The 10,901-nt window shown below is 41.5% G+C and overlaps 1 protein-coding gene across 2 annotated transcripts; it reads left to right on the top strand.

The window, feature by feature from the left end:
* The first annotated feature begins 253 nt into the window (after positions 1–253).
* LOC311259814 (uncharacterized protein) lies at positions 254–1,713 on the top strand. 2 transcript variants are annotated; one of them, XR_014622944.1, is made up of 3 exons: positions 254–395; positions 472–548; positions 690–1,713. XR_014622944.1 is itself a non-coding variant. In XM_084357147.1 (3 exons), the coding sequence occupies exons 1-3, from the start codon at positions 367–369 to the stop codon at positions 1,454–1,456; spliced, it is 855 nt and encodes a 284-aa protein (XP_084213273.1). In that variant the 5' UTR covers positions 265–366; the 3' UTR covers positions 1,457–1,713. The 2 variants fall into 2 exon arrangements, 1 of the variants encoding a protein (XP_084213273.1); XM_084357147.1 differs by having other exon boundaries at positions 265–395; positions 490–548.
* Positions 1,714–10,901: the final 9,188 nt, after the last annotated feature.

The raw sequence follows: 10,901 nt of genomic DNA, 5'->3' as shown, positions 1-10,901 counted from the left end.
ATAAATCTGAACTGAAAGGAGCCATAAATATTTGCTTGATTCTTTATCCCCACGGCTCACGCTGCCATGTTTTAAATGTGTTTTCCTTCACTAAAAATGAAAAATAGGGAAAAAAATGTCTTGTTTTGTCGGGTTCTGCTGCTAGCGAGCATTTTAACTAATTGCCTGTAATGAAGCAATTTGCCGGTGGCTGACTGGATTCAGTGGTTGAGTTTTGGTCTCTATGACAACCAGCTGTCTGTAATTAGTAAATCAAGCCAGGGTGAGGTTTTTGGGCAGTCAGAGTGGCTGCAAAAGAAGTCAAGAGTGGCAAGTGTTTTCAGTAATTGTGCTGGCCGTGAAGTTTCTGCTCACTTAACTGCAGGGATGTGTGTACCTCTGGTGGTGTTTCTCAGGTATTTGCAGCCGGAATGTTTCCTGTGGTTAAAAAGACGATCATAGCGGTTCAGTGCTGTGCTGTTTGGCTTTCAGTGTTTGTTTCCTCTGCAGCTCTGTTGTGCTTCGCTCTGTGTCAGCTGGAGGTGTGTATTGTGCTAAAACAGCGAGAGGTATGTAGTGTGCTTTGATTGATGTCACTACCTTCTTATAATTACCAATTAGCGGGTGTATTTGACATTTCCAGACGAATGAAATGGCACACGGAGAATAAATACAGTTTGTTAATACTTCTGCGTGTTGTTCTGCTGTAGCCCGTGCAGCTGCCTTGGGTTTGGATTATCCTGGAGTCCATGGAGCACCTGATCTCTATGAGCCAGCTCACAATGGGATGCATACCAGCCCACTCGGGACTCACCCTGAATTGGCTGAGACTGAACCTTACATGGCCTCCTACGGACAAAATCAACCAGAAGTGAGATCCCTGGATGTCCGACCAAGGAGTTCTGAATCTACATTTCTACTGAGCCATAACAATCCAGTTCAAAGTGAATACACAACTGACCAAGTGCCCAGATCTCCCAGAGGACAGTCAGTTATTAACCGCAAGTCCGATTTTGAGGAGGTCAACCATGTTGCCCCTCCAACTCTGGCTGACGCCCGGGGCCAGCCTGACCTTGTGAAATGGGATCCTCAAGGTCGCACCAAACCGCTCTCATTTGTCTACAATCATCATGACCTTGTTGTTGACGAGTCTGTCCCAAATAGACGTGGCGTGTCTCTAAGAGGGCTCCCCCTGCCCCAAAGCCGGGGTCATGGCACTTACCGGAGGGGTCTAGCGGGGTACCGCCCGGGCAGACAAGTTCCTGTCCTCGGTTCATCCGGCTTCACCAACAAAGACCATGTCGGAGCGATGACTGGCCGAGACCCTGCTGTCAGTGGACTGAAAAGGATTAGGTTCCCTGTCCATCTTGTTCAGCCCCTGCACAGGCGCCTGAATGTCAGACAGTTTGTTCAAGGTAACCCTGTTCTTAGACGTATGACAAAACTAAAATCAGGTCCAGTTAGAATAAGTCAGTGAGCTAAAGGGCTCTGACACATAGCTTGGCTGTCTTGTCAAACAGTGTCCCTGTGAGGGCTTCTTAAAGTTAACAGGCAAGCATTTCGTGACGGGGAAAAACAAAGTGATTTCACAATCTATTTGTCTGATTTGCTCTAACGTTTACCGAAAGAAGACACGTCCAACTTATCTGTGTTCAAGCTGCTGCGTCGTTGCTCTCTCACCTGTAGCTCTGAAACAAGTTGCATCATACAATAAACACAAAATTACAAATGGTCTCAGTGCCTTTCTCTGCCTTTTATTTCCCCCCTCCATCATAAATATCTCACCGAGGTCTGGATGTTACCATAGTGCCATCTGTTGGCTGTAATGGGTACATATCCTTTTGGCTCACATTGTTGTACACAGGTGCTGCTTAACAGAAGGTCAGCCTTTGACAAATCCCATAATCTGTTTACAATCTGTTGTTTGCAAGTACTACTACTGGTTATGCTAATTCCTCCAAATAACCTTGGTCTTTCACTGGTGGTCTGGCAGTTGTGATAGAGAAAATGAGGTGTTAAGAGGCAGCTTTAGATTTTAAATGCAGGGAAGTGTGAGCAAATATTGAATATTTATCCCAGCACACTGCCTTTTTTTCCAAAGGAGAGTAGGAACGGTGGACTCTCTAAGCAATATTAAATGAAGAAAAGCTTTATATCAACCTGTGCATGGCTTTGATTCCCCACTGAAAGAGATTTGACTGTGTGGACCGGTAGGCGGGTAAGGTTATCCAATGATTGACCCATAAATCAATCAATCAGGAGCCAGAAAGAGAGTAGGTTATGAGCGCTCATCCGGAACGTGAATAGGAAAATGAGCGACAGAACAAAGTAAAGCAATCAACTGTTTATGGGGAGCGGGAAAGGAAGGCAGTCAAGAGTGGCCGTACATCATGCAGGATGTCAGGCTGAAAAAGAGGACGTTCGGCAGCGGCAGGCAGCCAGTTTGAAGCCAAAGTGCAGACCGCACATTTGGTGATGTGAGATTATATCAAAAACAAGAGGCAGAGCATGTCTTGCATAAATTAGCTTGATTTCAGAGTATCACATGAACCACAAAGTGAGTCCATGCTGTCACTGATTGCTACAAAGACTTTGTGGAAGGACCGCATGTCCTGAAAAGTGTCAAGATTTAAGGTGCATGTGTATGTATAATCACTGTTATAATCATAACGTGAGCGGAGGCAGTTTGCATATGTACTCAACAAAGTTTCCTCATACGCAGAGGATGTATTGCCTCTGATGTATTGCACTTGGCATTTAAGATTGATTCTGCCACGACGCCCTGCAGTTGTTCGCCTCCTAACCCTCGATCAATGACTTAATGACCCCTTGTACAGTTTGAGTAAGGACAGCGAAAGTCAGGGCAGGTACAGAACAACTGTGTGTAAACAACATGTGGGCTGTGGCGACCTCAGATGAACCTGGAGTATATGTATCATCAGCAGTGCGCTGGTTTGATGCCACAAGGTGCAAGTGGGAAGGTTTATTAGCATTGAGTGGCTACAAATAAGTCTGACATGTGTTTGTATCAGAACTTCTCCCATTCAGCACAGTTCAACTCAACTTTTACACAGTGAGATCATTTTGTCTCCAAATGTCATGGGAGCACTTAACAGATAGGATTCATTTACACGAAGAGAGGGATTAAAAGTGTAACCACGAGGGACTAATTATCTCCACAGGGTGCACAGAAGAGTAAAATATAATGCAATCCAAATCACAAACCACTCAAAGCGATGTGTCAGACGGCCACTGGTGCCAAATATCGATAATTTTCATTAAAAAAAACATGCAGGCGCTCAAAAGAGTTTCCTCTTCCAGTTTGACTTTACCAGTCACTTCTTCATGACTCCTCGTGGTGTGAACTTCTGGATATACACTGATTGAATTTATTCAGATTTTAGCGAGGCATAATTGTATTCTTCCTTTCAACATTTTAACTCCAGAACAGTTCTGCTTTCTGGCAATTTGGGCTTTTGCCAGTTTATGGCTATTTTGCATCAGATTAATGGCAGACATGGACATGCACAAGTTGGAAGTCAGTGTGTGTGTGTGTGTGTGTTTCAGACACTAGGCTAAGACTACGTGCACTTTTTTGGACATTGTTTCATTTCATATCAAATTCTGTGAAACTGACGCCGCAATGCAGTGAAATGATAATTCCTGCTTTTATGTATTTTTAGATGATTGTCTTGCAATTCATCAAGTGTTTGCAGGACTGCTGTATCGTGGCAAACACAAGGAGGGCTTTTTGTTCAGGCATTAAGGGGTTTTAGTTTGACTTTATGGTAATTTCCGAGGCTTTGTATCATTCTGTTTCTTATTTCAGTAAACCACCAACATAAACTACTATTTCATCCACCTGTAGGACAAAATAACAAAATGTTACTGTTCGTTTGCCATTATAGTGTGAGGTGGTGAGGCTCTACAACAGACTCAAATCCACAGCTCCTTGACGGTGAGCGAAAATTGAAAAGGTATCATTTGTTGCTCAGCTATTGTGCTCACAGAGTCTGTTCCTCACTGCCTGCGCCACTATAGATTGTGCATGAGGTTTTTCCTGCAAAGCTTGTGAAGCGAGTGTGTGTGTGTGTGTACCTGGCTGTGAGTCTTTGCTCTTTATCATGTCTGCCTCCTGAAAGCATTTATGCTTCCTGAGAAAATGTGAAAACACTGAGGCGCCGCTCATTCCTTCACAACCCGGAACAATACGTTTGTGCCGTTTAAAAAAGGCAATGAAACAATGTACAGTGCCAGAATAGCTCTGTAGCCAAGTTAGCAGCTATACCGGGAACATTTAGAAACGAGCAGCAGAAAATAATGAATCACACTGCGGACCACACAAACACAGGGCCACACCATCAGTCACAGCCTTCTGGTTCATGGTGGTTGTTTCATTTTTATCACTGAATAAAGTTTTAAGTTGTCTGGTGTCTGGCACTCCCTGTGTGCTGGCATTTCCGCCAACAGAATTCAACAAAACGGTCCACGGACCAGTTTAGTTTTGGTGTCAGTCGGATCATTGTCCACAGACAAACACTCAGTAAAAGTTTATAGAGCCTGCAGGGAAAGTCGTGCCGCTCAACTTGGTATTTAGTGGCGCTTGTGGTGCTCGTTCTGATGGCTTCAGGCGACAAAGTTTTGCAAGTGTTTAATCGGAAATCAGCTTCCTTTAAAAGGTCTAACATTTGGATAAGATACTATGAAGTACCCATGCACAGGGAGACAACACATGCATTTCTTATCAAGGCATCATAACTCAGAACAGACACTTCGTAAACCTGCGGTGCGGTCAGGTGTTTGTAGGAAGTTTTAGTTAAATTTATTTGACATAATGAGATTATAAGATTGAACATGTGAAATCACAAACTGTCTATATTGGCTATATGAAGAAGCCACTGTGGAAGTGCCTGCAGCATTCCTTCTAATGGCCAGCAGAGGCAGTTTCCACTGGTTTATAAAAGAAGTCTGGTTGTATGAAATCTTATGAGAAGAAATTGTTCTTCTCACTTGATTTATTACCTCTGTGAACCGTTTCCTTATGAGATTATGGTCTCAATTTTTAGTTTCAAGTCCTCTTTAATACAACATGATGGCTTTTATTGTAAATAATGGTCCCATTTAGAGTAAACTAGACAATAAAGCAGGGCTTTAGGGCGTGGCTACCTTGTGACTGACAAGTCACTACCACAGCTTTTCCTCAGGTAATCAGTCCGATCCATTTAGAATATCCTCCTCAACTCCACCTTTTCATCCAAGAATGGTCACTTCTGGCTCCAAAAAACCAAGATGGCGACGACAGCAATGTCCAACTTGAAGATTTAAAGCGGAAGTTGGAGGGTTTAACTTTGAACAAACGCGCCAAGGTTGTTGTAATAAATTCCAAGACCATTTTTCATCTTGATCCTTGATATAAAGTAGTCCAGGGCACTGCCAACAAACCAACACAATGAATACTTCTATAAATAATCAACACCTCATCACTAAAATCAAACTTCCAAAAAATATAAATAAATGATGACAAATTACATATAAATTTTAAGTAGGATGATAAACCTAGCATCACAAAACCTGAAAGAACAGGTATCCATGTTGGTATTCTTGGCAAGTACGAGTCAGAAACTCTAGTTCCAACACTACAGGGGTGATCTTGTAGGTGTAAGTTGTAATTGTACAGCTCTATTCTTCAAGGATAACCACCCCGAGCTGCTGGAATTGCTGTTTGCCAACAAGTACCCTCGGGTTCAGGCCCAAAACGACTGAGTAATTTGTTCTGAGAGGTGGGAAAGTGCTTTTGTCACTTTGAAAATCTATTGTGTGATCTGACAAATAACAATGGTAATTTTCTCCATCTGCTGATGGCAAAACATATCAGTGTGTATCAGAAGTAAACTAAGCTGCCACAATGTGGTGAAGCCTGCTTCCTTCAGTTTTCTGATATTAAAAAAACAACCTAGAGACCCCTGGAATCAGCAACAAAGTAGAGGCTGAATAAATACCGGATAATTATAAACCTGCTTAATTTTGTATTCTTGTATTTCAGTAGCTCCTCGTCTTGAGGTTGTGACCCTCTAATGACTCCAGAGATAAATCTGACAGATCACTTCATGATGAAAATTAATTGTTTTACACACAATTTGGTTGACTTTTCTTATCTTTAATCTTTGCTTTCTACTTGTGAAATACTGCATACTCTCTCTTCTCCAGACCACTAAAGATCATTCAAGTGAATCACTCAAAATGTGTCATATACAGATATTATTCTAAAAGGTCAGACGCCATAAAAGTTGTGAATCACTGCTCTGCATCAGAGTTGCAAAATCTAACCTTGCTTACCTTTCACACATAGGCTTATTCGACTTTTCCTGCCTCGCAAAACAAACCCAACCACAGTTTCATCGAAGCTCCACCATGTCCGGAGTGTGTTACACTGCACGTGTCGTTACACAAACCTCTTTTAAAGCGACCTCCATTGTCTCCCTTTGCACAATCCCACCGAATGGTAGTTAATACGAACGTGCATTTGTGCTGGTGTGTTTGCCATGTGTGTGTTTCCTCCCCATGCTCCTCTCCTCTCCTCTTGTTGTCCCACACGGGGCTCTCAGTGAGCCCACTATAGCCTGCCACCACAACTGACCTGTAGTAAGGAGGAAATCAATAGTCAATTCCATTTTGCAGCCAGCGTGTGACAGGTACTAGATAGGAGTGGATTGGGTGCATGTAAGGAGCAGGAGCGTGAGTCAGAGCTTGTCTGACCCTCTCTCTCTCTCTCTCTCTCTCTCTTTCTCTCTCTCGCTCGCTCGACCAAGCCTCATGGTGGCAACAGCAAGAGTGCGAGACTCCACGCTCCTGTGTGCACCAACTCAGTGCTGTATATAATCACATTAAGCATCATCTAGTGTGAATGTTGAACATGACAGATTACTGTGATTACAGATGAATCAGAATCAATATTGCACATATGCCACAGTACCGCAAGGACTGTTTTAACTGATGCAGACAGATTACATGCGTGTGAATTAAGTGCATATGGCAGGATGTGATGTGCAAGCGGCATCCGTTCACGTGCTATGATTGTGGCAGTGATGATAGTGACGGAAAGTAAAGCACACGCACCTTCTACATCGCCACTCTTCAGGGCATATGGTCCCTCCATCTGGGAGTTTTGATAACGTGGGCAGCTCGCTCAGCGCACATCTGAACTGTCACTGCAAACCACACGCGGCTTCAGAAGTCAGTTTCAATTTTCATCCAGAGGGAAGTATGTCACCTGATTTTCCCTCTAGTGCCACCATGCAGTCTACAGTTTTGTTTTCTTCAGACAATTATTACAGCTGCTGTTGATGGATTCTGGATTTTCAATTCCAGAAAAGCTTCTTTCTGTCAAAGTTTCCAGAATCAAGAGTGCACTCTCACACTCAATTTTGTATACATTCAGGCCGCGTCTGATAATTTGATTATTGACTGATAAAATACAAAAAAGCCATTTTATAATGTAAGTATAATAACTAAGATAATATGATCTTCAATATTTCATATTTTAACCCCAACATAGCCACTGCCTCCCCATAGAATAGAAATACAAGCCTTTACTGTCATTATGATTAGTGCAGTAGAGGAAGAAATACATATTAACATAAAAATATTACAAAAAGAATAAACATTTTAAAAAAACAGCCACAGTGAACCAACTAAATAAAATCTACCTTTGGCCATCTTTGTTCCCAATGGACTGGTGAAATATTGTCCTCACATTATAAATAAATAATTACAATTGTTACCATATGCCCTTGGTGTAGTACCATCCCAAAGAAAATAAGGCGGTGATATCACACTTGATGCCTTGGAGGCTGTCTTTTTTTTTAAATGCGAATGACAGTTGTCGGGGCATGGAAGCAATGATCTGCAAAAAAAAAAATGTAAATCTAAAATTTAAACAACTTGCAACCTCAAAATCAAAATGTCAAAACAAATCCTGGTTTTGCAGAATTGTAACACCCCTAAGAAATACTAATTACGCTACCTTCGAACTAGCAGGTCTGGCAATTATAATTACAGCTGTGAGGCGGGTATTGAATATTTAATCGCACATAATACCTCATGCTCATTGTTCTGAGATTATTGGTTGTATTTAATGTATTTAAAAACACTTTCAGGGCCACTTAGGAAAACAAAAACTACTATAGCTGCAAATGTAATTTATTTTACAGTTACACCCTGTTTACAGTATATTGACTTGGACTTGTTGGGTTGAGTGGCGGCGTAGGATGGCATTGTTTCAACAGAAGGCACTGGGCCTAAAATATTTTTAGATTTGAATGGAAGCATCCATGATTAGGAGAAGCTGTGATTACAGCAGTAGTGATTGCAGTTAACTACAGTAATTCTCTGTATAATAGCAGATAGATATGAGAGGATATTTCCAGCAGTGACTAATGTGGGGTTAGTCACATCTCTAATGTGAATAAGAATCTAAAGAGAAGACAGCGTTCTATTAAGTACAGTACAAGAGCCGTAATCAAACCTAGCAAAGCTTCATCAGTTCGACTTGGCTTCGGGGGCCCTCAGCTAATTTTACTGCTCACTGAAACGTAGCATGTAATACCCAGTGGATGGAGAACACTTCGTTCATTACTGCTGATTAGGAAAAAAGATCAAGCAAAATATGTCAACGCATGATAACCAGTTAATGTATTTTTAATTAGAGCCTGCTTCCCTTTCCTCCTGTTGATTCCTATTCAAAAACCTACCACTGTGTACGTTTAATTCCTCCTCCAGCGGCCTCTTGATTAACAGTTAGCTTCCATTATGTTTTTTGAGGGCGGCGGAGTGACCGAGCGGGGATGCAGCTGTTAGATTAAAAGTTGAGTGGGTGAGCTCACTGGCTCGCCTCGCGCACGCCATTTGAAAACGAGGCCTCAGCCAGAGAATCATTTTACAATTTAATAAGCTAATAAACGTGATATGGCAAGTAGTTTCAAGTGCCCTTGGGGGGTCAAGGCACAGTTTACAATCCCATTTAAGAGCTTGTTCTATTACCATGCCGACAAAAGGCTTGGACAGGCCCAGAGCGGGAGATGACTGCGATTTGGGGCAGACTCGGTGATACTAGCAGATGTGCTACTGCAAAGGTCACACTCGACACAGAGGGGTCAGTCTGAGCCAGACTTATTGCATTCTTCATGACGGCTCCCTGGAGTCGTATTGTAGGGCATTTGACAGCCGCCATGTTAACACCTTGTAGGAAGAGACCATCAAATAAAGTTGAAATACCTTCATCCTGTCGTTCAAACTAAGGCCTGACACTTCACACGCTCAGAGATTAACACTTAATTCGAGGTGTAATGACTAGGGCAGTGCGATGATGATATTTATCGCTTACGCCGATGTTAGATAACTGTCCTTGGATGACGCTTTGGCCCGATCCCAGTGACCACATGAACAGACTCAGACTTTGAGGTGTATTCCCAGGAAGTGCACGATGTGTTTAGGGCTGTCATATCGTCATGTACATGAGGGCTCCCTGGCAGACATTTTGAGCCCTTCATGCGCACTTTCAATTAGTCAACATTTCTACAGAAGTTGCATGAGGGAATTACCCACAGTTTGGTTAAATGAAGCCCGAAAAAAAAAATCTACATGATATCAATCTTTAATATATGACTAATTTAATTATTATATATGCAACTTCCCTAAGATCTGACATCTTCCCCTCTAACTGATTCTCTACTTCAACCTCTCAGTTCAAACAACAAAAAAGTAATAAGCTTTTGAAACCTTATGGACCTTTTTTCTTGAAATCTCTGACTGAATATGTTTCTGTTTGTGTATGTAATGGAAGATTATATTACTAGATTCTTGTTTGAGAAATGATTAGACTCTTAGATCATCTGTTCTTCCAACATCCTTGAATGTTGTATTTGTACTATCTGCATATTGAGAGAATGTTATTTCTATGTAGGGAATGCCAGAAGGTTGAAGACTCTCGTCTCTGGCCTTCTTGTTGTCTAGCCACAGATAACGGAACGTGTCACAGGCATGAGAAGGACACAGGGCATTCCTTTCTCCCTATCAAAAAGGGCTCTCAGCTGTCTCTCATTGCTCTTCTTTCTGCAGACTGCACGTCACTCTGTTTGACCGTTGAACCTTCTTTATAAAGAATAAAATCCTTAAAAGACAACTGATATTTCTTGCAAGTTTATTTCAGATATCTCACACGTAACTCACATTTCCACAACATGTACATATGTACACATTTTATCATTTAAAGCATAAAACAAAAAGTCAGAAAACCCACTAGGTCAAGTGAAAGTGTCCCATTTGTGTTTATTATTATAGGAGAATGACTCTGAACAGTCGAGACAAAAAACGGGCTCTTACCTAAAAGAGGGGACTGAAAGCCATTTTTACCTCACCTTTTTATATTTTATTCATTAATATTTGTTACATGCTTAATTGAATATTTAAGGAAAATAATCAAATATGTGTACTGAGTATGAGTACTTTTTATTTGTCACTTATATATAATTAAAAATCTCATGAATTAGGCCTACCTATATGGTCATTTTATAAAAACTATTTATTCATTGAGTCACAGAAGCTGTGCTATATTGTAATATGTATCGTTTTCTGGATGTATATCCTATATTGGGATATTTTGGTCATATCGCACAGCCCTCATGATGACTTTTATTAGTCCAACAGCTATCACAAAGGTGCTGTGACTATAAAGAAATGTAGGATTATTGCATTACTACCACATTTGATTATTTTTAACTGAACTATTCACCCTTCTTTCTGTCAAGAAAACTAACACCCCACTTTTCTTCCCAGAACTGGGCCCCATCAGTCATGCGTTTCTTCCTGGAAAATAGTGAAGTTTCACAAATTCAAAACAAGGACGTTGCTGCCACTGCTGCTGC

Source organism: Pagrus pagrus, assembly GCF_965226575.1.
Source record: "Pagrus pagrus genome assembly, chromosome: 7".
Lineage (NCBI taxonomy): Eukaryota > Metazoa > Chordata > Actinopteri > Spariformes > Sparidae > Pagrus > Pagrus pagrus.
This window is presented reverse-complemented; position numbering and strand designations above follow the sequence as displayed.

What these genes read in the sequence shown, in the direction of transcription:
- LOC311259814 (XM_084357147.1), top strand. Translation starts at nt 367, where the DNA reads ATGTGTGTACCTCTGGTGGTGTTTCTCAG. An exon ending in CCTCTGGTGGTGTTTCTCAG is followed by an intron (nt 396 to 489) that starts GTATTTGCAGCC and finishes TTTCCTCTGCAG; the next exon opens with CTCTGTTGTGCTTCGCTCTG. An exon ending in TTGTGCTAAAACAGCGAGAG is followed by an intron (nt 549 to 689) that starts GTATGTAGTGTG and finishes GTTCTGCTGTAG; the next exon opens with CCCGTGCAGCTGCCTTGGGT.